Source organism: Bufo bufo, chromosome 3, assembly GCF_905171765.1.
Source record: "Bufo bufo chromosome 3, aBufBuf1.1, whole genome shotgun sequence".
Taxonomy (NCBI): domain Eukaryota; kingdom Metazoa; phylum Chordata; class Amphibia; order Anura; family Bufonidae; genus Bufo; species Bufo bufo.
The window spans coordinates 173,999,157-174,026,320 of NC_053391.1; the positions used below are offsets into that span (position 1 = coordinate 173,999,157).

General features: G+C 41.2%; 1 protein-coding gene across 3 annotated transcripts in view; it reads left to right on the plus strand.

The window, feature by feature from the left end:
* The window catches only part of TBL1X (transducin beta like 1 X-linked), a 365,710-nt gene that overhangs the window by 325,635 nt on the left and 12,911 nt on the right, over nt 1-27,164 (plus strand). For all 3 annotated transcript variants that reach the window (XM_040423758.1, XM_040423761.1, XM_040423759.1), the window contains 5 exons: nt 2,091-2,154; nt 8,589-8,686; nt 9,947-10,007; nt 13,476-13,597; nt 16,820-16,894. In XM_040423758.1, coding sequence (XP_040279692.1) covers nt 2,091-2,154; nt 8,589-8,686; nt 9,947-10,007; nt 13,476-13,597; nt 16,820-16,894 — 420 coding nt within the window. The remainder of the gene's footprint in view (nt 1-2,090; nt 2,155-8,588; nt 8,687-9,946; nt 10,008-13,475; nt 13,598-16,819; nt 16,895-27,164) is intronic.

Below are 27,164 nucleotides of genomic sequence, written 5' to 3' on the forward strand. Positions count from 1 at the left end.
TGTGGTTTTTCACTTAATCAGTAGCGTGGGTATCCCTTGCTCTTTTTATGTGATAACCTTTCTATACTGTTTTGTCATGTAAACTCATTTGGATAAACATGGGCATATGGGAAAGACATGCAAATAGTGTTTCAACTGAAAAACAAGGTAGATTCTGCTATGCATGTCTTTCCCATATGCCCATGTTTATGTAAATGAGTTTACATGACAAAACAGTATAGAAAGGTTATTGAATATAAATGTTAGGACAATTAGAAAACTGAAAATTTTTATGCCGTCCTCCTAAGCAGTTAGAGAAGTGTTAGCTGGCATCCAAAAAAAATAATTATAATTTTTGTCACCCTAATGATAATGATGTAGGTTTGCAGGTTCCCCAAGCCATCCAACTCAAATCAAGCAACTTTAAAGCTTAGTGGTCTCAGTGAGATTAATGTCTCATTGCACACAAGGCTGCCATTGTAAGGTATGCTGACTACCTGTCTCATGGATAGATTGTTGGCTTGCACATACCGAGCTTTTGGCATATACAGTAGCCTTTGTGTGATTGTTTGTTAGGCCCTTTCACACAGGCGTCACGGATTTTGTCCGGATGCGCTGTGGCAAACCCGCGCAAGTAGGCATGCAATTTCAGTCAGTTTTGTCTGCGATTGCGTTCCGTTGTTCAGTTTTTTCCGCGCAAGTGCAATGTGTTTCGCATGCGTGTGATAAAAAACGTAATGTGGTACCCAGACCTGAACCTGGACTTCTCCACTGAAGTTCGGGTTTGGGTTAGGTGTTCTGTTGATTATATTATTTTCCCTTCTAACATGGTTATAAGGGAAAATAATAGCATTCTTGATACAGAATGCTAACTAAAATGTCCATTGAGGGGTTAAAAAATAAAAAAAATAAACTCACCTTATCCACTTGATCGCGCAGACGGTATCATCTTCTTCCTGCAGGTCCTGCAAAAGGACCTTCGAAGACATCATCACGCTCACCACGTGGTGAGGGCGGTGACGTCAGTGCAGGTCCTGCTGAATGAAGATAGAAGGACCTTCTATCTTCACTCAGCAGGACCTGCGGTGACGTCACCACGCTCACCACATGGTGAGCGCGATGACGTCAGCGCAGGTCCTTTTGCAGGACCTGTAGGAAGAAGAAGACGATACTGGCTGCGCGATCAAATTGATGAGGTGAGTTAATTTATTTTATATTTTAGGCCCTCAATGGATATTTTAGTTAGCATTCTGAATTAAGAATGCTATTATGTTCCCTTATAACCATGTTAGAAGGGAAAATAATACAGTGAATTGACTTTAATGGGGTCTGGGGATACTCATCCCTATTTACTAATATCATCTCCTAGCAACCATGCGTGAAAATCGCACCGCATCCGCACTTGCTTGTGGATGCTATGCGATTTTCACGCAGCCCCATTCAGAATATAGAACCTGCTGCGATTTTCACGCACATGCGTGTAAAAACTACGCTCATGTACACAGCCACATTGAAATGAATGGGTCAGGATTCAGTGCGGGTGCAATGTGCTTACGTCGCGCATTGCACCCGCGCGGAATACTCGCCCGTGTAAAAGGGGCCTTATAGTTAATGAAATTGCATGTGCAATATGTGCATATTACATTGCTGATTTTTGCCATCGCAAATTTTTGAAATCGTGAATTTATTGTGAATATTCAGCAAAAAATTTGCAAAATATCGCTAATTCAAATATTACCTATGCTGCTCATCACTAAACATGACAAAAGTTTCTGTATTGCCTCCTCCTGGGTTAACTAAAAGGCTGTACAGGGGGAGAGGTGACAGTAACAGTCTGTGATTTTTATTCTTGCTGTCATTTGCAGCTTCTCCCTCCCGCCCAGTTAAAGCTCCCATATACATTCTTCTATTGTTGGCCAAAAATGCCCTTTTCAGCTAGGCCGGCCAATGGTCTCTCCCAACTCTCCCCCAGGTGTTCAGGCAACATCTATTGAAGAAGTGTGGGCACCTTTAAAAGTCACTTTAGCTGAAATATTTGCACATTGAGTGCAAGCTCTAACTCCAGGGTCTCTGGTGCTACTAGTAATAATTCTATATTTGTTTTCCAATAGGCGGACGGCACTCTCTTAGCTACAGGTTCTTATGATGGTTTTGCAAGAATCTGGACACAGGATGGTAAATACATTTTTAGTATTTTGAGAGTTTTCCACTGACAAATGATCATTACTGAATATGTAAAGCTCAATGTGCAATGAGAGGTATAGTAGACAGTATAGTAATGCATTATTCACATGGTTTTCTAGGTAACATTAGGGGCAGCAGCTTTATTACACAGTACATTTCATTTCCAGTCATCTTCAGTAACATTCCCCAAACTCTGAAACTACATCAGATATTGTTTTTCCTCCTTAAATGAGATAATATAACCTTTATTTATATACTGCCACTTATAGATGAGCAAATTGATTTTAAGAGAGAGGAAAAGAGGGGCAGGGAGAGGGGGGAATGAGAGGGATTAACCCCTTTAAAGGGGTTTTCCGAGATTTTGATACTGATGCCCTATCCTCTAGATAGGTCATCAGTATCTGATCAGTGGGGGTCCGACACCCAGGACCCCTGCCAATCAGCTGTTTGAGAATGCAGCGGTGCTCCTGTGAGTGCAGTGGCCTTCCTGCAGCTTGCCAAGCACAGTGTCATAGACTGTATAGCGGTTGTGCTTGGTATTGCACTTAGCCTTATTCATTTCAATGGGGCTGAGTGCGATACCAAGCACAACTGCTAAACGCGGTATGGCTCTGTGTATGGTAAGCATGGGGAAGGCCAGTGCCTACTCAAACATCTGATCCGCAAGGGTCCTGCGTGTTGGACCCCCACCGATCAGATACTGATGACCTATCCAGAGGATAGGTCATCAGTATCAAAATCTCGGAAAACCTTTTAACATGAATGTACACTTTTCAGCATCTTGTTATGTTTAGCTCCTAAATTCTGTGCTATTTTATTTCATAATATATCTTTATTGCAACTGTAGCTCCCCTGCATACACCTACGCCTAAATTACAAAGGTTTGTGTACTTGCAGCCACCACTAGAGGGAGCTAACTGGCCTGATGCTGTGTATAAACATTATATCATTGAAGCTGTGAAACAGGAAAAAAAATTCAACTTTTGAATCATTCTCCACCACTCTCAACACTTTTTTAAAAAGTGGGTGAAGTTTAGGAGGGTATGACTACTTTGGCCCAACACATTTACAATAATGTACGCCAGAACACTGACATAATTTGTAACTTAAAGGCGTTGGCCACTTTCTGGATGCTTTTGGCCAATGTGTATGTAAGCTGACTATATGACAATTACATATATAGCCTTTGTTGATTTTCTGTGCTGTTTGCTTTATGTCCCCTTGTTGGGCAAATATTCTGTGCTGTCCACACAGGAGACCGTCCATAAGATGGCCACTGATGGAGGTTCATGTGACCAGGCAAAAATAACTCCAGACACATCACTCAGCCTTCTCCACACAAATATACCACATCTGTCATCTGCACTTGCAATGTTGAGAGTTTAGTGCAGGTTTATTATATTTTAACGATGGAGACTGAGTGATTTGTCTGGTCACATTGCCCTTCATCAGCAGGACCTTCATGTGGACACACAAAAGACTTGGCCAAAAAGAGAGAATACTTTCTTAAATATAGGAATTGGTGCAAAAGACTATATTAGTAAGTGCCATAAAGCCATCTTACAAACACACTGGTCAACAGTAGCCAGAAAGCAACCAACCCCTTTAAGGTTAGATCCGCTCATAACTGGCACAGATTCCAGTTTATTAAGAGGGATGCACCTCTTAATAAACTTGGCACATCTTATTCTGCATGACTTTTACTAAGGCTAGCAAGGTGAATACAGACAATGTGCAGGATCCCCCATCTGTGCCATACATGTACAGCATGACACAAAAATGGATTAAAAGTGAATTTTATGTAGAGATGGAGAGTGGCCATTAAAAATCATATCCTTTGGGGTAGGCAGAGAAAGCTCAGTCCATAACTGGTGCAGGATTAAAGTACCCAGTAAATGTGTCATCAAAAAATGTAAATCAAGTTTTTATGTTAAAAATATTGTATATGTTATATTTTTAAAACAATCCTAAAATCCTGCAGTTTTCACACTAGCCACTAAGCTCAATAATATGCGATACATCTTGTTCTGTACAAATCACTTTTTAGCAGTCATCTCTTTATCATTAGTGTTGGGCGCGAATATTCGAATCTCAAATTTTAATCGCGAATATCGCCACTTTGAGAATTCGCGAAGATTTTGAATATAGTGCTATATATTCGTATTCACGAATATTCTAGATTTTTTTTTTCATCAGTAACCTCCCTTCTTGCTTGTGGGCCAATGAGAAGGCTGCAATGTCTTTGTCTGAGCTTAGCAACATCCCCAGCAACCAATAGGAAAGTTGCCTACCCCTTACTATATAAGAACCTCCCTAGCAGCCCTTGTATGCAGTATTTTGCAGATCTGAGAGAGGCAGCAGTGTCATTGCTGTGCTCTGTGCTTTGCTGTGTCATTACATTAGATAGTTAGTTAGTTAGTTATTAGTTTATATATATAATACAGATAGTTAGTGGGAGATAGTCAGTGCAGGTTATATCCTGATATAGTGTAGCTAATAGGTTCTGCTGTCCATACATAGATGCTACAGACATAGTGCTGTGATGTCACAAGTTCACAACATAACTCAGTGCACCAATCAGTAATATGTAGTCAGACCTGCTAAAATGTGAAGTTGCATGTATTAAACCAAACTATGGGCATCATTAATTGCCGATTAGCGCATTAGCACAATTGCAAATATATTGGAGCACTCTATCTGCATATAAAGCTATTGGGATGTTCTTCCGTGCCAACCATTTTCTCCAGTCTCAGGAAACTTCTAGCAGCTTGAAAAATGTAGCAACAGCGACCCACGCCTGTATTGCACACGCAATACGCACATATTACATTGCCGATTTTCGCTATCAAGAAAATAATATTGAATTCGTGAATATAACAAATTCGCGAAATATCGCAAATTCGAATATTGCCCCTGCCGCTCATCACTATTTATCATCACATGCAGGATTACAATGAAAGATAGTATATATAAAAGATAGATAGATAGATAGATAGATAGATAGATAGATAGATAGATAGATAGATAGACAGGATCCACCACTCACAATAGGTGATATCAAGGCTTATCTGCTCCCTCCTGACCTCTGCACAGGTAATACAGCCTGCCTAGACAAATCTCCCATAGAAGTCAATGGTATCAGCTCCTGCCCGTTGTTTTTATGGCTCATGGTGGCTGCTGTAACGCATATCTCTAAATGCTGTTAACAGCAGCTTAGGTAAGATGGCAACTCCCATAATCATGTTCATTCAGAAAAAAAAAATCTGATTAGAAAAAAGGATGTGTCTATCTGTATTTAACTGGCAGAAAAAATGATAGCTCACGCATTACAAGTCTGTAACCATGGAGATGCATCGGTCTGAAAAGCCGCTGTGTACATAAAACAGTATTATATTTTAAATCAATCGATTTGGCAAAGTTGCTTCATTTTTTATTTTAAATGTGCTTAAGCAGTAAGCAAAGGCAGTAAATAACTGCTATGTTGTAATTAGAGATGAGCGAATTGAATCCCACAAAGTGGAATACGATCCGAATTTCCGGAATTATTCAATTCGCCTAGAAGCCGAATTTCCTCGTGCTTCGTTTCAGCGAATAGATTAATCCTGAAATTCAAACTTACCACTTCCATTTGTCCGCGAAGGGCCGCCAGCCTCCATCTTGCTTGAAGATCTCGGCCGAAATCCCGTGCGGCGCGAGATTACATCATCACTCCGGCCGGAGTGATAACGTCATACGTCACCACTCCGGCCAGCGTGATGACGTAATCTCACGCCGCACGTGATTTCGGCCTAGATCTTGAAGCAAGATGGCGGCGGCTTGCCCGTCGCGCGCAAACGGACGCGGTAAGTTTGATGTAATGTTTTTGTATGTATGAACGCGGCATCTGAGGGGTACAATGACAAGGGTGGCGCTTTCACAGCTCCCTGTCATTGCACCCGCTACTTACAAAAAAATGTGCTTCGCGGCGAAGTAATTTGTCACAAAGCAAATTTTTTGTGAAATTCGGCGAATCAGCCGAATCGAATTTTCAAGAAATTTGCTCATCTCTAGTTATAATACTCCTCAGATAATGTACAGAGAAGGATTGGTTTTTGCACACATTTTACGTTTAAATAAGCAACAACTTCTCCAGCTATAAGTATATTATGTGTGTACATCGTACAGTATACAAATAGGAAAATGGGGCTTTTTATGACAACTTGTTAACACTCCACTGACTCATTTCAACACGTTCTGCCATTTCTAAAGAGTTCTGCTGTGAGATGAATAATGGGAACAATGGAACCCTGGTTCTGTTAATATATATATAGCGTGAAAAACAATAGTGCAGAAAATGTCTCATACAAATTTTTATTCCATGTTCATTCATGATAATTACACAAAATTCAAAAGCTAAAAATATTTAAAAAATTGTGATGTTTTTGACCATAATAAGATTTACTTTAAAGATCCGGTTAAAATTCTTTAATAACATCAAATTGACAAAAAGTAATGTGTTCAAATGGAGTTTTTGTTTCTAAATTTACTTTTTATCAAAGAGGTTATCCAGGTAAAGATAATGATGATTTATCCTCAGGATAGGTCATGATTATCGCATCGGCAGGGAGTCCAGGTCCACCCCCGTTGTTTAGCTGCTTCAAGGAACAGCCACGCTCACCGGATTTTTGGTGAGCACAGCCGACTCCCGGCAGCACAGTGACGTACATTGAATAGTGGCTTGGCATTGCAGTTCAGCCTCATTCACTTCAAAGGGACTGAGCTGCAACTAGGCCATGTGATGTCACATGGCCTAGAAAGAGTGCCAGACTCTTCTAACAGCTGATCAGTGTGAGTTCCGGGTGTCGAACCCCGAAGATTTGATATTAATGACCTATCCTGAGGATAGGTCATCAATATAAAATACTGGATAAAACAAGTTTTTTTTTAAAACAAAAAGCTAAAACAAGTTTGTAGTATAGCTGAAGGGAATTTATTAAGCTCTGCACTCCAGTATTCTGGCACCAGGTAGCAGAGACCAGCAGGGACCCAGCAAGTATCAGAATGGGACCAGCAGGGGATCAGTGGAGGTCAATATGACCTATTAAATGTTTTCTTTCTTTAAAAAAAAGAATGACAGGACCACCCATCTAATCTGAGAAAATTCCTGTATTTGGGTGCAACAAGTCACCATGGTGCTCCACTTCTCAATGACCGCCATTAACAAAATTCCAAAACGTTTCTAAACATATTACATAATTATGGTCCTTAGTATATCCCTTGAGTCTAGATAAACCCCTATTAGTTAAAGCTTCCAAATCTGTCTTTGACCTATGGTCAACAACAGCTGGGAGTTTAAAGGGTATCAGACCTCTATATTCCATGCTATACTCAAAAGAGTCCTTTATTAAAACAGTCCCATATCATAGCTAGGGGTAAGGAGCTCAGCAGGCCGATACCAAAGACCCAATGGGTTATAGCATTGAGATTTGCGGTCACTCATTTATGATGTGCTGAGCACTATGAAGCATATATGAAGACGGTGCTGAGATGGTATTAGACTCCCACACGCCTTAGCATCATATAGCCAGGGACTTCACATCTTTGTTGGAGACAGTGTGGTGGAAAGGGAGAATTATTGCATATCCTGTGGTCCTGTCCTCATTTAAAAAGCCTTTGATCCCAAGTTTTTATGTTTATTTCTGAGGTGGCTGGGACAACGGTTTCACCAGACCCATTATTAGCTTTACTCTTTAAAGACCTTCCCAATATTCCTATTGCTGCACACACTATCGCAGCTCATGTGTTTTTGGCCACTAAAATAGCCGTAGCTAGATATTGGAAGAGATCTTCAATTCCATCACTTAGCGACATTCTTTGCTCAGTACACATTACTGTTTCATATGAGTGTATGATGGTATTGAAAGATCATAATATAAGGAAATTTGATAAGGAATGGGCTGCGTGGAAGCCGCTGGGCTCAGACACCAATCAATGAAGGGTAATGTCACCTTCCCATAGAGCCTTAAATCTTTTCTTTAATGAGCACTTTATCACTGTTACTATAGACAATGTAACTCTACGCAATGTATCTCTCTACACAGGTACTGTTTCTGTTCTTGTTTAGTGCATTAGATGTTTTTTCCATAAAACCTTTGAAAAACCTAATAAAAACTTATTGAAACGGAAAAAAAAAAATTATATATATATATATCTTATTTTTCTGGCAATGCCACCCATGCCTTCAAACCATGACAGATGCAAGTCACACATTTATAAATCACTTCTTGTCAAAGCTAAGGTGTCCCTAGAAAAGAATTTGAAATGTTGACAACCTTCTTTGGATGTGCCTTTCACACACTTGAAAAATAGCTAAAGCTAAATTTTCTCTGTGATGGCAAATAGTATAAAAACTATAACAAAATAAATGGTTTGTGCTCTTTCTACAGGCAATCTTGCAAGCACTTTAGGTCAACACAAAGGTCCCATTTTTGCACTGAAGTGGAATAAAAAGGGGAATTACATTTTGAGTGCAGGAGTTGATAAGGTAAGTATTGTAATAAATAAAAAATAAATAAATAAATAAATATATATATATACACTAGCAGAAGGATTCGGCTTTGCACGGGTATATTTAATCTATTTCATTTAATGTTTGTGTGTGTCGTTAAAAAATATCGACAGTAACCCCCATAACAGTGACCTCTACAGCACCCCACCTCTTTAACAGTGAACTCCACAGTCCCCCACCCCTTAACACCTCCCCCCCACAGTGCCCCGCCACTTTAAAATGGGACCTCCACAGCAGCCCCTCTCCTTAACTTTGACCTTCACAGCAGCCCTCCTCTTTAACAGTGAGTTTCACAGCACCCCACTCTGTTGATAGTGACCTCCTCAGGGGCCTGCCCCCTTAACAGTGGCCTCCACAGTACCCCGCTGCCTTAATGATGTCCTCACAGTACCCTGCTGGCTTAACAATGACCTCCACAGCAGTTGCCCATTTAATAGTTGCCCCTGCCCCCTTAACAGTGACATCCACAGTGTCTCCCCCTTTAACGGTGACCTCCACAGCGGCCTGCCCCCTTAACAGTAACATCCACAGTGAACGCCTCTTTAACAGTGACCTCCACAGTGCCCGCCCCTTTAACAGTGACCTCTACCGCACAGTGCCCCTTTATTTCTAGGGCTACACGACGACATGTGTCGCGTGACATTTTGTCTCAACAATTTTTATAATGATAGGCTATGGTGTCGCACTGCGACATGTGACATGCTGCGACTGCGACGCGACAGTTGCAGAAAATCCATCCAAGAGGGATTTTTCTGCATCGCAACATGTGACATGTCGCAGTGCGACACTATTGTCATTATAAAAATTGTTTTTCCTATTTTTTCATCCAGGCCAAGATATACCTTTGGATCTACCTGTTTCTGATCCACAGTAAAGCCGCTCTGATATGATTTATTAGCTAGAGCAGTGCATTTATCTATCTTTTATACAATCATATATGAAGAGATATTTAATCTTGTCAGGCATTGTAGCACAATAACCACATTCACTCATGGTTTCTACTGTGCACTGGGATAAATAGTTAAACTCTGAAGGGATTCAGACAAGTGATCTACCGAAATGCCTGCAGAATGAGTAACCTGTAAAGAAATATTCCTCACTAGTTTCAACAAGAGCTCATAAATGTTCCATCTGAAAATGCGATCATCAAAATAACATTGTTTTACTGTGCAGATATCTAAGATGGGAATTCTCTACTCTGACTATTAATATTGCTTCTGTATTTTTGCATTGTAGACAACAATAATCTGGGATGCTCACACGGGAGAGGCAAAACAACAGTTTCCCTTCCATTCTGGTACTGTTCTCATGTTACTTTTGTCAATTGGAAAGTTATTTCTTATATCATATAGCAAGAAAGTTGTGCAGGCAGTCTCCATTTAATGCTGTGTATATTCATTGTTCTAACAATTCTTTCTTTTCAGATAATTTCAATACATAAATGTCAGGGTAATGCAATGTAAGCAAAAGCAGTAATACAGATTAGGTCATGTAAAGAAATTAGACTATGCTATAAAAACACTGAAATAAAGCAAAGAACCTTAAAAACAATAAAAATAATAAAGAACAAAAAAGAACAAGAATAATGTACATTATGGGTACTTATATTGCATGAGGGGACATGTGGTACTCATAAGAGTACGTGAGAACAGAGATGAAAGTGAAGGTGAATGTGTAACTATGTAGGTGGGTGACCACTTAAATGATTCAGAGGCAAAACGAGTGGCACTCTTTAATGAACAAAGAAGGGGAGGCGAAGGAGGGAAGTGGTTAGAAAGTAGAAATACCTGAATTAAGCCTAATAAACCAAGGAGACTATAGTGTCAGCAATTTGGTGTGTATGTGGGGGAGATTCCCAGCTAGAAAGTTTCTTCATGCAGCAGAGTTGACTCTTCATTGATCCATTCCTGAAATGAATGGTTGCTGCTGCCAGCAGGAGATTGAGGAGGTTGTGTTTGGAGGGTAATAATTTGCAGAGGGTTTTGGATCACCTCTGCAGCCAACAGTGCAATGGTGAGATAACGATCTGCAGATTCAATCTCCTGCCAGAAATGAGTCAGAGTTTGGCGCTACCACCAAATGTGTGATAAAGAGCCTACTTGAACACTGCAAAGCCAACAAAGAGACAAAGCCGTCAAGTGGAGCTGATGCAATGGTTCTGTGGTACTATACCAACAGGAAGTCAATTTATGAGCATTTTCCTGTAGTAATAATCATCTTGAAAACCCATGTGAGAATGCAAGTATAGATTTCACCTCAGATTCGGAGAGTTCTATTCGGTTATTTCTCTTATGAGAAGAGATATGAGGGCTTACTTCCTACAGTTGTGGAGACAAGTAGAAACAGAGTTGGGTCTCACTTATAGGTAAATTTGTCAGTGAATTTTGTGCATTCATCTGAGATATAAGAATAGTGTAGAAAAGTATGCTGGCTGCCAGGTAGGCTAGAAGGGATTTGGTTCCTAGATGTCTCCCTACCTGACATAAACAGAAGGATAGTGGACAATGATAAAGGTGGCCATATATTACAACTGTCTCAAAATAGGGAGTTCAAGAAGTAGAGGATAAGACTAGCAGGGTCTATGGGAGAGGCTAAACTGTCTAATGAGTTCAGGTTGTGCTACTTAGAGACGTTAGTGAGAGTGTTGTTACTTATAATTACCTTTTTCAGCGACTGGGGGGGAACAACCCACAATAGTCTAAGCATGCTTCCATACAATATTTATGTGTGTTCTTATGGATTTCTGCACTTGTCTCCTTTCACGTACAATGTACAGTACACAGGCCATAGGAGCTTATTCTCTGGCTTCACCCCTGTTTCCAGTTATGACTGAATAATGTGAAACCTGCTATATAGACCTCTCTTTGTAATATACCCTACTATATTTTTCTGTAATATATGTTAAACCAAAGATTCACAATCAGAGAATGTACTAAAGAGTTTTGCACCCTAAATTAAAAATGTTTTTGCATGTCGAATATATGAAAAGAAGAAGAATATTCAGGCTTCCGACACTTCATGTCACTGTTTTAATAGTTCAGGCAAATATGGATCAACTCGATAATATGCAATTCATCAAAAATTCATACGGTTGTCCAGTGTGAAAACTGTAGTCATACATTAATTAGCAATAACAGTAAAACCAGGGGAAAAAGTTAAAATAATAGCATTACCTCTTGACAATGGCAGGAAATGAGGTGGGATATAGGCATCATGTGAACGGTCAGTTTTTGAAGTTGATGTATTGAGGCTGGGAAAAGAGAAAGCTTAAGGATCCAAGTGCCTCAGGCAAGGGCCAAATTATGGTTGTTAAACGTATGGATCAGACCATCTCCAAAACAGCAAGTCTTGTGAGATGTTACTAATATGTAGTGGCTAGTACCTACCAAAAGTGGTTCAAGAAAGGACAACTGATAAACCAGCAACTGTAGTTCCAATTTCAGTGGCTTCTTGCAGCAAAATAATGAACTCTGCCACACTTGAAAATTGTTCAGGGATGTTTGAAGAACATGACAAAGAGTTCAAGGAGTTAACGTTGGCCTTCAAATTCCTCATATCTTTGAAAGACACCTTAGAAGTCTTATGGAATGTGAAATCCATGCCTAGATAGGTCAGAGCTGTTTTGGCAAAATAAAAGGGGGACCTATAGAATATAAGACAGTTGATTTTAATGTGATGGCTGATTGTTGCGTATATATCAGCGCATAGCTTAAAAAATAGAATTTGATACAGCTTTCTTATAGATGTCAACAGATGTTAGGCTACTTTCACACTAGTGTTGTTTAAATCCGGCGTTCAATTCCGATCCGGAAAAACGTGTGAAAACGGATTACATTTGAATCCTGATCAGGATTTTGATCACAATGAAAAAAGGCATTGGAAAAAACGGATCCGCCATTTATGGACTTTAACTTTTTTTTCACACTTTTCGGGTTTAACATGCAAAAGCCGGATCCGGTTTGACTGAACACACGGCGCCAGATCCGGCGTTAATGCAAGTCAATGGGAAAAAGACCGGATCCGGCGTTCAGTCAAAGTGTTCAGGATTTTTGGCCGGAGGTAAAAAAAACAACATGCTACGGTTTTCTGAAAAGCCTGATCAGTCAAAAAGACTGAACTGAAGACATCCTAATGCATCCTGAACGGATTACTCTCCATTCAGAATGCATTAGGATAAAACTGATCAGTTCTTTTCCGGATTTGAGCCCCTAGGACGGAACTCAGCGCCGGAAAAGAAAAACGCTAGTGTGAAAGTACCCTTAGCTGGTGACCTGCATTCTCATTTGATAATTTGAGTTCCCCACCACCACTGCCTGACTATGTTACCAAAGAGACAGCTCGTGGGAATAAGTGCAATATAATTAGCAACTGCTGTAAATTCAATTTTCTAATATACAAATATGGGTTCACCAACAGCAAGTCTACACTTTAACAAGATTAATTTCATTTATTGGCATTTCCTACCTCAAACAGTACAGGAAGTGACTTTTGTGTGGGGACATACTTGGCTCCATAAAACTCTTTCCCATTTCAGTGCCAAGCTGTGGGAAGACCATATTTATGCCTTCAGACTCAGAATCAAGAGGAACTTAGCCAGGGATTACATAAACTGTCACAGAATGCATGTCTTTTTGATAGAGGAATAATAAACTCTTTCATAAGAGAATGGTAATTTAATCCATGTAGATCTCTATAGTTCGCTATGTAAGAGTTTACTCATAGATAAGGTCATAACATTGATGACTGGTATTGTGTTTCTCCATAGCTCCTGCTCTGGACGTGGATTGGCAGAACAATACCACCTTTGCCTCCTGTAGCACAGACATGTGTATTCATGTTTGCAGACTTGGTTGTGACCGCCCAGTGAAAACCTTCCAAGGACATACAGTAAGTATTTCATCATCTATATAATGAGTAAAATCCATTGAACAACACCTGGAGAAAAGTTATACAGTGAAGCACAAATGGACTAAACTAATTTTAAGTGAAGGTTGCCATAGAAAAGCAATTCCATATTATGTCTTTATGTATTAAAAACCAAATGCCTACAATTTTCAAACCAGCACCTGGATCTGAATACTTTTATAACTGCATGTAATTAAAAAATTTGTGTAGCCACTTAGTTATTCAATAAACTGTATCTGTATAGCACCACCTGCTTTTAGTTTTTTCTTATTTCTTTGACCTGCTCACTGAGAAGGCCGCACATGCTCAGTTTCATCCTTCCACTGCCTCCTGAGCTGTGATAGGGAGAGCATGGACACGCCTCCTGAGCTGTGATAGGCAGAGCTGAGACACGCCCCCTTAGCTGCAGCAGAAAAGACACTCCCCTTGAGCCGTCAGCTTGATATTAATCCAGCAGAGCAATTAATGGGGAGATCTGTGGATCCATGTGAGGTACAGGGCTGGTTCTAGCTTTGTTAGAAAGAGGTTGTCATGTACTATATGATGTTTGATTTTCATTTTTTACATTAGTCATGGGATCATCCCTTTAACTAATGACTTTAGGCATAGATTTTCTAATACATACAAGGGCAGATTTACTAATACTATAGCTGGCATAAATTTATGGGGGAGGATTTATCAGAACTGGTGTAAAGGAAAACTGGCTTAGTTGCTCATAGCAACCAATCAGATTCCACTTTTCATTTTGGAAAATGAAAAGTGGAATGTAAGCCAGTTTTCCTTTACAGCAGTTTTGATAAATCTCCCTGACAATGTTTAGAGGTACACCAGATTTATCACAGGGGCTCAGGCTGGATGATAAATGTGGTGCAACGATAGACACTTTGGGGTCATTTATTAAGACCGGTGATTTATTTGCCAGTCTTAATACCCCTGCACTGGCAACTGATAGGCCAAATTTATGTAGAGACACAGCCCTCTACATAACTTTGGAGCTTGGTTCCGCTGGCCATGCGACATGGTATAAGCTATGCCAGCCCCCTTGCTGAAATGGTAAATAAGATGGGCCAGCCGGCCCTCTTCCACACCAACGTCCTTTTTCCGCCTCCTCAGAAAAGTGGCGTGAAAAGTGGCGTGACCGGGGAAATTGGCTGATTTTGCCACAAAACCCCTTTGCAACAAAATCTGCGGCTTAAATACGTCAAAAGTTGGCTTATACTTAATAAATGACCCCCTTTTTTTCCAATGTTATACCAATTATTGGTCGGCTTAGTATTGTCACGGCCACGGTTATGGTCGTGACTCCTTGGGAGCCGCATACTGTTGCCCGCGGTTTTGGGTTGTTGTGTCAACCGCAGCTTGAGGCATAATGTAGTTGGCCTCAGGTGCGGTTGCCGCGGACAACAGCTATGTGTGCGGTTCCCTTGGAGTTATGTGCACGTTTGTATGCACTTTTGTATGTCTGTGTGCACTCTGTTTTGTGTGTGGTGTGCACTGACATCTTCCCTTCACTGTGGTTGCCCGTGGCAACGTTTGGTTGTATGTGTACATGTGGTGGCAGTGTCCCGGCCTTCGGGCTGACTCCCAGGACACGCTTGCCACCCATGTCGTTGCCTGCGGCAACATCCACAGTGTGTTTGTAGTTTTGACACTTCCCCTTTAAGTTATGTTTTCCCTTCTGTGGTATTGGAAGGGTTAACTCCCTTTCTGTGTGTCTGAGTCACGGGGTGTGTCTGATTGTTGGGTGTGGCCTCTTGGCCCTATAAAGCCTCAGTTGTAGGCAGTAGCCAGAGAGGGTGTTTCAGCCATGCTGGCTGTAGACATCCTCCTGGTTACTTACCAACTGCCAGTGGGGGCCAACCTTCTGGTCATAAGCTTATATATGTTCTTTGGTGTCTGAAGATGTGTTTGCTTTATGTTGTTTTATTGCACCTGTGGTCCTGGGTTCCCGTGTGTTGTATGTTTGTGTGCTGAGTCCTGCTGTCTGTGGGCAGTACACCCACATGGGTTCCAGGCTTGGTTGTCTGTGGCAGGTCAGTGTGATGTTTGTGGCAAGTACCTGCCACTGCCACAGGTTGCACTTGTTCTCCCTTCCTTGCAGCTTGGCCAGTTAGACTCCTGTTCCTCCGTATCCAGAAGGAACAGGATGTCTTACTCTGACTCCTAGCCTAGGGACCGGCGGAGGGCGAGTAGGGATCCGAGGTTCCTGCGCATGGGTCCTCCTACCTTCAAGGTCGGCCCATGCAGGTAGGAGTTAGGGTCAGGTTAGGGACGCTGTTAGGAGGTGACCTGCTCCCTAATCCTGTTCGTCCTGGTCAAGCAGCGACCATCATCCTCCGGCACACGGCTGAGGGTTTCCCCCATCCTCAGCCGTGACAAGTATAAAATAGAATTCTGTGCCAGAATTGTGGTACAATAGAGGAACAATATGTCACATATTAAGCCGTGCCCCCTTTCCGCAAAGCCATGGATTTTTCTCACAACTCCTTGTTGGGCAAGGCGCTGATAATTTTTCTAAACCTAGATGCACCAAATTGAACCTCATTTTGGCATAATCAGTACCAAAATATAGTTGCACTCACATAATGACTTTACTGATTATGTAAAAATCATGTTTGTCGGGACACAACTCTAAAATGTGGTGATATTTAAAGAAGACAAAGCTAGCCGTCGCTGTATAACAGCGACGCTCATCGCTCAGAGGGGAGGAGCTTCCTGCCCGCGAGATGTGAAGACTATACTGACGCACATTTCCATCAGAGCCCATTGCAAAACCCATCAAACATTTTTTCGGCGTTAAAAAGCTCCTTTAAAAGTCCATCCATGTAGCCCTGTTTAGTTGCTAGTATTATTTCAGTTTCTTTAATAGTTCTCATCCTTCATTTACATAACATTCTCCCCAGAGCTTAATACACTTTTTTTTTCACTAAATAAAACCCAACAGCTAATGTTCTTCAAGGATGTGTTTAACACTCCTGGCTGAGAGATATTTTGTAATTTCCTGAAGTTAACAACTAACATTAACCTTGAAAAGTTACTGACAAGGTGCTGTCCAGTAGAATTCTCAGTGAACGTATGCTAAGACTATGGAGCAAATGTTTTATATGGTTGTACAATGTACTATAAAGTGATACGTGACTGCCCTCCACTGGATGCTAGGTGTAATCTCACTCTTTTATAACCTTGCCTTATCTTGTCTCTCAGAATGAAGTTAATGCAATTAAATGGGACCCATCAGGGATGCTTCTGGCCTCGTGTTCAGATGATATGACATTAAAGGTAAATATGACAACAAAACTTTAATCTATAAAAGACATTTTTAAGGACCACATTGTTTTTCGCTTTACTTTTTGGCAAAACATTGCATACTTTGATTTAGGAATATGAGAACAGGAAATTAGGAGGTACATACATTTTCTGATTTCTAAATGTGCACTTTGCAAATATGTAACTTACATTGTATAAAAGAATTCCCCTGAATGTTCTGTATTAAAGAGGCATTCCAAGATATTACTATTGAAGTGAATGGGAGCAGTGCTGCACTGAATAGCTCCATCCACTACATCAAGCGTCCCGCAGGATCATTTCATGTGGCCCCCCGCCCCCTGCCAGAACATATAGTGAAAATGCTAATGACCGCTTCCATTATGGAAGCGGTCATTAGCATGCGGGAGCCACAGGAAGATAAGAACAGCGCTGCACTGGCTGTTCTCACCTTCCTTGATCTTCTTCCGGCCCCACTCTGTGTCCTGACATGTACAGTGTCAGGACGTAGTGCACATAGACGCGCACTATGACCTAACGCTGTGCGCTGTCAGGTCACAGTACAGCGCAGCAGGAAGACGACCAGGGAGGGTGAGGGAATCTGCCAAGTGGCAGCGCCGTCCAGAGCTGGAGAGCAAGTCTGATCTGAGGAATGATTTGGGCTGATCTAAGGCTAATGAAGGGTAGGAAGGGTCTGATGGGGCTGATCTGAGGTTGGGGGGTCTGATCTGAGGCTAATGAAGGGTAGGGAGGGTCTGATGGGGGTCTGATCTGAGGCTGGGAGGTCTGATGAGGGGTGATTTGAGGCTGGGGGTCTTATGGGGCTGATCTGAGGTTGGGGGGTCTGATCTGAGGCTGGAGGGGTCTAATATGAGCCTGGGGGGCCTATTGGGAGTCTGATCTGAGGCTGGGGGTCTGATGAGGGTCTGATCTGAGGGGTCTGATGGTGGCTGATATAAGGCTAGGGAGGGTCTGATGGGGGTCTTATCTGAGGTTGGGAGGTCTGATGGGGGTCTCATCTGAGGCTGATGTAGGCTGGGGGGTCTGATAGGAGGCTGATTTGAGACTGATGGAGGAGGGGGTCAGATTTGAGGCTGAGAAAGGGACAAAAGCAGGGACAGTTGCAAAGAAAGAGGCAGGGACAGTGGCAGGAAGAGTGAAATCTGGGTGAACCCCTCTCTGGACCCCTCTGGGTTTAGCTTAGCTGCCATCAATGCCAAATAAAGAACTAAATAGTTAACATTCTAAACTTAAAAATTTGACTGCTATATGTGGTCAAAATGGTGCCTGTACTATTTTTATTATATAGTGCAGGTGCCATTTTGTGCTGCGAAAATACAGATTTTCTCTAGATTTTTTTTAACCTGTAATGAAGTGAGGAACCGCACTCAATCAAAGTGTCCCTGGTGCCAATCAAGGGCTGTTAAGCCACCATCCAAATGATAAAGTGTTGAGGCACTCAGGTTAAGGTTTTACAATTAAAGTAAAGCTTTATTTCACATAATCTGCATCATCCATTTGCCCAGTGGTACATATCAATAACAGAATATTTCTGACCGGACGTTTCGGTCACGATGGACCTTCATCAGCGGTCACATTATCTGTGAAGTGGGTAAAGGCATTCCTAGGGCGCTGGATGCATGATATCATAAATAAAGCTATACTTGAATCGCAAAACCTTAACCTGAGTGCCTCAACACTTTATCATCTAGATTTTTTTAAATTGAAGTGCAAATTCTGTAACTTACCCCTAGGTCAGTTATATGTTTGACCAAATATAGCAGTCACATTTTTAAGTTGAGAATTTTGTATGGCCCCCGAACGATGTCACAAATATCCAAATGGCCCTTGGCAGCAAAAAGGTTCCCCACCCCTGCACTACACAATGGAAAGAGCAGTCGAGACGTCCAGTAACTTCCTCCCCTTCACCTTTAATTGACAGGGTTAGACATCTCATCTAGCCCTGTGTTCTAGCACCTGCGCTGTGGCTGACGAAGTTGGTACTTGCATTTGTGATGTACAATTTGTATATACGAATAAATAAGAGGGGCACACCTACATCTGATTCACACTGAGTACTAGCCAATATATTTGTAAAATATTATTTAATATAATATAACAGATAAGGTACCTAGTTTATCTTGCTAAAATAACATAAAATACATAGTAAAATATAAATATAACCATGCCAAGGGTTAAGGTGTATTTAAATCTGGGATCTCAGTAATGTCCGATGTCTACTTCAAAAGTACTAAGTCTCAGCCTATAGGTTAATGAATGCAGTCTCTATGTTGGTCCGCGATATGTCTGCGATTTATTATACATACGATATTTTCACTATACTTGGTGGTTACTGAATAGGAATATTGTCCTTTTAGTTTTGATGCGTATAGTCTTTCACAGTTGTAACTTGTTTCGCAGTTGTAACTTTGTTAGTACACTGTGATAAATTGTAGCGAATTACTCACTGTTTAGAAGCGGTGGAGTGTTCGGATTTCTGTGCTTAGCGTGGCGTCCCAGAGCCAGCTCCTGCTCTCTGCTCGGCGCCTCCGCGGACGTCTTCCCCCTTGGCGTGCCACGTCAGGTCTCGTCCCTTCTGCCAGCGACCGACTGGCGCCATCAGCGAGTTCCCTGCACAGACAGGCGCATTATAATAACCGCCGCTTCACACACACCCAGAGTGTCAGTACACACTGCAGTGCCTGCATTCCATTCATGAAGAGAACAATGAACCCCCCCTCAACATCACAGGAGTTCTAACGTACACAGTCTGTAAGCTCTAACTGGTGTACACAAGTCTCTACAGAAGGAAGAAAACCGCAGCATACCATCTGCGCATCTCTTTTGAATTTGCAAGAACATCCGAACATATTCTGTAAAAGAAACGAAAGTCCTGCCCTGTCTTGTACCAAAGACACTAAGCCACGCTAAATTTCAAAGCGGGTCCAAGCATCTATCGACCCCGGCGGTTAAGCGGACTGTTTCCCTGCTTGCAAGTTCATTTCACTCACTCTAAAGCCGACTGGAGGTAAGACCATCTGTGCTGAAAATACGTGGGACGCCACGCTAAGCACAGAAATCCGAACACTCCACCGCTTCTAAACAGTGAGTAATTCGCTACAATTTATCACAGTGTACTAACAAAGTTACAACTGCGAAACAAGTTACAACTGTGAAAGACTATACGCATCAAAACTAAAAGGACAATATTCCTATTCAGTAACCACCAAGTATGGTGAAAATATCGTATGTATAATAAATCGCAGACATATCGCGGACCAACATAGAGACTGCATTCATTAACCTATAGGCTGAGACTCAGTACTTTTGAAGTAGACATCGGACATTACTGAGATCCCAGATTTAAATGCACCTTAACCCTTGGCATGGTTATATTTATATTTTACTATGTATTTTATGTTATTTTAGCAAGATAAACTAGGTACCTTATCTGTTATATTATATTAAATAATATTTTACAAATATATTGGCTAGTACTCAGTGTGAATCAGATGTAGGTGTGCCCCTCTTATTTATTCGTACATTTGCCTTTCCCTCAAAGGTTCGGGGTAACCTTTTTTAGGGGGAGCACCCTTTTCCTTGCAACTTGGAGGGTGAGCCATCCCATTACTTTCTACGATTTGTATATAGTTTGCATTATGATGTATTTTATTGTTTACTTCTGGCCAATGTATTGTGTCATCGCCACTCTTTGTGTGGTGCCAAATCAATTAGAAGTATAAGTATATGCGCACATATAACTTTCACAATGAGACCAGGACACAAGTTGGTTTCATGGAAAGAACTTCTCTTCCCCCACTTTATTAAATATGCATTCACTTACATAGTAGGTATGAGGTAGACAAAAGGGGTGTTCCTTAAGGAAAGGTAATTGGCTCCTTAACTAGGTGGGAGTAGTTCACCAACTTCAACCCTGAGTTCATAGGTACATTTAAAAGTTGCAAGCGAACTTCCATCCTCCCCCCCCCTACAGTGATTTTAAAACAAAGAGAATGTGCATGTGGCTCACATAGCTAATTAGCTGCTCTCTAGTGGTCAAGAATGAGTAATGCAGGAATTACACATTTTATATAAAAACCTATCTCTCACAATTGTTATTTTACATATTGCCTCCTTTGCAGGCTGGATTCATTTTTCCATTACATTATACACTGCTGGTTTCCATGGTTACAACCACCCTGCAATCCATCAGCGGCGGCTGTGCATGGGCACTATGGAAAAAGCACCAGCCTATGTGAGTTTCTATGGTCCTGGCCACCAGAGAGGGCGGAATTTTTTCCAAAGGTGTACAATCATGACCACCACTGATGAATTGCAGGGTGGTTGTAACCATGGAAACGAGCAGCATATAATTTGATGGAAAAATGAATCAAGCCAGCAAAGGAGGCAATATGGACAATCACAATACATTAGTAAGTGGCTTGTATTAACTGTCTCTTCATGATAAATGCCACTTGCTGAAGTGGCAAAACCCCTTTAAGGAATGGTTGGCAAAGGTTGGCAAGAAATATGTATAGCCACTCTATTCCTCCCCTCTTGGCAGGAGTGAGCTGATCCTGCTCCCTGTCAAGAGGAGGAGTTCCTGTCCAGAGACAGAAAGGAGAGGAAGCATATTGCTAAGTCCTGTTACAGTTTCTCCAGAGAGAACTACTCAATTTAAGTCTTGAGACTTTAGACAGCAGAGTGAACTGCTACCACCAGCATTAAAGACACTGCTGCAAGGTGAGAGATTACTGTCAAGACACCATCACCAGACTACTACTTGGCCAGTATCACCTAAGTGCTGAATTTCCATTAACCAACCTGCCTCCAAATCCTAACTGGTGCCAGTGAAAATAGCACGTAAAGGCTGCTGTCACAGATTTTTTTAAAATTCTAAGTTGCACTTAGTAAAAACGACTTTGTTACGTTTGATTCTGGCCTCATTCTTAGGTTCTACGTTTCCATTGTGCCGATCCACAGGGGGTGTCAACCAGAGGGTGTATATCAAGACTCAACACTTCAATAGGGCAAATACCACTCCCATCGTCTACACTGGCTCCTCAGGGGGTCATTGCAGTGACATAGTGATATGACTATTGTAATATAAAAGTCATTGGTGGTCCAGCGGGATACAGAGTCATTGGTGTCAGAATGTATAGTAATCGAGTAGGGGATACGGGACTTAGAAACATCAAGAACCCTGTTCTATAAGGTAAATGCAATACAGTAATATTCTGGTATGTAGGGTGCAGGTAAAAGGCTCCTGTTTGTCCATGTGGCTCTATCAATATATTAGAACTCTGGACGCATAATATCTTGAATGTCCTCAATAACCCCAATGTTACTGAGGATGCAATAAATATTTTAACTCCTTAAGGACACAGCCTTATTTCACCTTAAGGACCAGACCATTTTTTTGCAAATCAGACCAGTGTCACTTTAAGTGGTGATAACTTTAAAACGCTTTGACTTATCTAGGCCATTCTGAAATATTTTTTTCGGCACATATTGTACTTCACGACACTGGTAAAATGGAGTAAAAAAAATCATTTTTATTTATTAAAAAATACCAAATTTGCCAAAAATTTTGAAAAATTTCCAAATTTCCAAGTTTCAATTTCTCTACTTCTATAATACATAGTAATACCTACAAAAATAGTTATTACTTTACATTCCCCATATGTCTACTTCATGTTAGGATCATTTTGGGAATGACATTTTATTTTTGGGGGACACTACAAGGCTTAGAAGTTTAGAAGTAAATCTTGAAATTTCTCAGAAATTCCATTTTAATATTTTTTTTTTCCAGTTACAAAGCAAGGGTTAACAGCCAAACAAAACTCAATATTTATAGCCCTGATTCTGTAGTTTACAGAAACACCCCATTTGTGGTCGTAAACTGCTGTACGGGCACACGGCAGGGCGCAGAAGGAAAGGAATGCCATACGGTTTTTGGAAGGCAGATTTTGCTAGACTGTTTTTTTTGACACCTTGTCCCATTTGATGCACCCCTAAATGCACCCCTAGAGTAGAAAATCCATAAAAAGTGACCCCATCTAAGAAACTACACCCCTCAAGGTATTCAAAACTGATGTTTTAGTGTCTCCGTATTCTGAGAGACATAGTTTTTTCAGTTTTTGGACGATTATCTTAGGTAGGGTCTCATTTTTTGCGGGATGAGATGACGGTTTGATTGGCACTATTTTGGGGTGCATATGATTTTTTGATCGCTTTCTATTATACTTTTTGTGATGTAAGGTGACAAAAAATGGTTTATTTAGCACAGTTTTAATTTTTTTATTTTTTACGGTGTTCATCTGAGGGGTTAGGTCATGTGATATGTTTATAGAACCGGTACGCGCGCGGCGATACCTAATATGTCTATTAGTTTTTTAACTTTATTTTGGGAAAATGACGTTTTTGTGGGGGGGAAAACTTTTTTTTTTCACTTTATTTTTTGTCCCACTTTGGGACTTCAAGTTTTGGGGGTCTGATCCTTTACAGTGCATTCCAATACTTCTTTATTGGAATGCATTGGCTGTATGAGTAATACTGTGTGTATTACTTATACAGCTTCCGGCCTGTGAGATCCAGGGGGCTGGATCTCACAGGCTCGTAACCGGAAGGCAGCGCAATGTCCCCCCTACAGCCGCATGGGGACCCGATGGCACCGCCGCCTGCCGCCACTGCAATAGGTAAAAGCCGCAAACCGCAGGTCTGAATTGACCTGCGGTTTACGGCGATCGCCGACATGGGGGGGGTCACGGGACCCCCCCGCGCATTTAGTCGAGCTGCCTGCTCAATGATTTGAGCAGGCAACGGCTTCCGATCACCGCCCGCGCGGCGGTGATCAGAAATATACAGGGCGTACAGTTATGCCCTGTGTTCTTAAGTACCAGGACATGTGTCCTGAAGAGGTTAAGGCATTCCACAAAATCCACTTGACTTCTGGTGTTTTTATATTTACTGGGCATGTGGTTTGCAAGACAGTCTATCTGCATGTGATTTCACTTTGTGGTTTCCTCTAAATAATATAATTCATTCAGTCTTCTGTGTCTTCTCATAATCAGTAGGGATGAGCGAATCGACTTCGGATAAAACATCCAAAGTCGATTTGCATTAAAACTTTGTTCTAATACTGGAGCTCCGTACAGTATTAGAATGTATTGGCTCCGATGAGCCTAAGTTATTGCTTCATAATACTTCATAAATTAATTTGTACTGTAAAAAAAAAATCCTGAACTTTGGTTCGGTTCTAAGATACAACTTGGAACCGAACCCAAGTTCAGAAAATGTTTTTTTACAGTACAAATGAATTTATGAAATTATTGCGCAAAGCAAAAACTTAGGCTCATCTGAGCCAATACATTCTAATACTGTATGGAGCTCCTGCTCCGTAGTATTAGAACAACGTTTTATGCAAATCGACTTCGGATGTGTCATCCGAAATCGATTCGCTCATCCCTAGTGACCATAGGCTTTTAATAACTGTTGGCTGAACACTCACCCGTAACTATTCCTCCAGACCTCCCTATACGCATGCGCACTCGGTTTTGCTGAGCATGCAAATGTTCTCAAATGAGAGAGATGAAAAAGGCTGTGCTTGGCACCTCTGGTGGCTGTTGAATTCTCTTGAGAACCAAAAATCTGGCATGTTCAAATTCAAAAAGGTTGCACCATTGCCTTCTGCTGAACAAATGTCAACTTAACATCTACTACAGATTAAGTGGTTGTAAGGTCCTGCTACTATTGTCCCACCTTTGTATAATGTGCATGAGCGCCTTAAAAATTACCTTGTTCTGAAAAATATCTTTTGCTGAGGCAGTTACTTTTGAATGATAATCCTGTTAATCCTGTTAATAATTTTATGTCCGTCGTCAATGTATTCAATGTCTGGATCTGCTGTTCCATAGATACTTTAGAGCAGGGGTGCACAACCTGCGGCCCGGGGGCCACATGCGGCCCCCAACCATCTGGTAACAGACATGTATGCCTATGTCTTGTGGCTGCTCACATGCATTTTTCATGTATTCTCCCATTAGATGGGAGTCCTGGAACTGGAACTAGACATTAATGGTATATAATGTGTGTACAATACGCAATAAATACAGTATTTCACTTGTTAATACCCCTTTAACTTTTATTTTCGGCCCTTGTTATGCCTTCAGTCTGACAATGTGGCCCCCACCCAGAAAACGTTGTGCACCCCTGCTTTAGAGGCATCTTTATCTCCTATAGACTCATCATTTGATATTTCCATTTTATTTCTTGACATGGCTTTCTGCAATAATAGATGTGAATACAGTTCATTATCAATTTGTTCATGGGCCTCCGGCTGCTTTGAACTTCTGGCATCAGTGAATATCTCTCAAAGTATAGTTTGTATGTAAGACTTTCTTATGCTATCTATCATCATCTATAATTCCCCAGTGGCTTACCACCTAGATACCTCTACTATGTGGTCTGTACTTGTCTAACACTCTATTCTCACATACAACAAAGGCTTAAAAACGCGGCAATACAGGTTTGCCATGCAGTCAGGAACGTGTTCAATACTCTTTTTTTCCCCCATAGTATCTATGTGGCACAACCCTATGTTTCCCTATCTACTTACACTACAGAAATTCTTCTTTTGGGAGGCCAGAAATGTACTCACATAGGAGATTTCTATTCTAACAACACCATTAAATCATTTGCATAGGTGCAAGAGGAATGTAATTTAGCACAAACCTCCTTTTCAGGTAGTTACATCCTTACCCAGGATCGTTTTGGCCTATCATTGGTGTTCGTCTTTACGACATTCAAGAAATTAGGGGACACAGTTTTAACCTAAAACTATGTCTTTACTGAACTCATGTAAGGCAACAAGCTTGGTCGTTGAATCTCACAATAAATAGGCTTAAAGGAGTTTTCTGAGATTTTTAAACTGATGACCTATCCTCCAGATTGGTTATTAGCATCTTATCGGCAGGGGTTCAACACCTAAGACCCCTGCTGATTAGCTGTTTGAGAAGGCATCGGTGCTCACAGTAGCGTGCAGCATTCTCTCAATGTATACAATGTACGGCGCTGTGCTTGGTATTGTAGCTCAGCCCCATTCAATTCAGTTGGGGCTATTATGTGCATTTCTTTGCTGATTACAACCCCTATTTAAATTAATGAAGAAATTAACTTCAAGAAAATCTGCATTATTTACACTGCAGCAGAACACGGCACAGGGATTGAGACTTTTCAGCCCCATAGGAAAACATTCTGTTGCAGATTATGTTGCAGATTTTTTTGTGGGATCTTCCACCACATGTGAAGGTGCCCTCATAGTCCAGACAACCTTCCTCCAGGTATGCAAATTCTATACAAGTTTGTGTCAGATTTATTGTGCTACATGTCTTTGATAAAAAAAATACAATACGTGTATATTTATTGGTTTGCGCAAAAGTTATAGCGTTTACAAACTATGGTACAAAAATTTGAATTTCCGCATTTTGAAGCAGCTCTGACTTTCTGAGCACCTGTCATGTTTCTTGAGGTGCTAGAATGCCAGGATAGTATAAATACCCCCTAAATGACCCCATTTTAGAAAGAAGACACCCCAAAGTATTCGCGGAGGGGCATGGTGAGTTCATGTATGATTAAAAAAAAAATCACAAGTTAGCGGAAAATGACACTTTCTGAGGAAAATAAATAAATAAAAAAGTTTCCATTTCTGCTAACTTCTGGCAAAAAATAGAAAAATCTCCCACGGACTCACTATGCCCCTCAGTGAATACCTTGGAGTGTCTACTTTCCGAAATGGGGTCATTTGTGGGGTGTGTTTACTGTTCTGGCATTTTGGGCGGGGCTAAAATTGTGAGCAACCCTGTAAAGCCTAAAGGTACTCGTTGGACTTTCGGCCCCTTTACGCACCTAGGCTGCAAAAAAGTGTCACACATGTGGCATCGCCGTACTCAGAAGAAGTAGGGCAATGTGTTTTGGGGTGTATTTTTACATATACCCATGCTGGGTGAGAGAAATATCTCTGTAAATTGACAACTTTGTATAAAAAATTTTAAAAAGTTGTCATTTACAGAGATATTTCTCACACACAGTATGGGTATATGTAAAAATACAACCCAAAACACATTGCCCTACTTCTTCTGAGTACGGCGATACCACATGTGTGACACTTTTTTGCAGCCTTGGATTCCAGACTTCTTCTCACGCTTTAGGGCCCCTAGAATGCCAGGGCAGTATAAATACCCCACATGTGACCCCATTTTGGAAAGAAGACACCCCAAGGTATTCA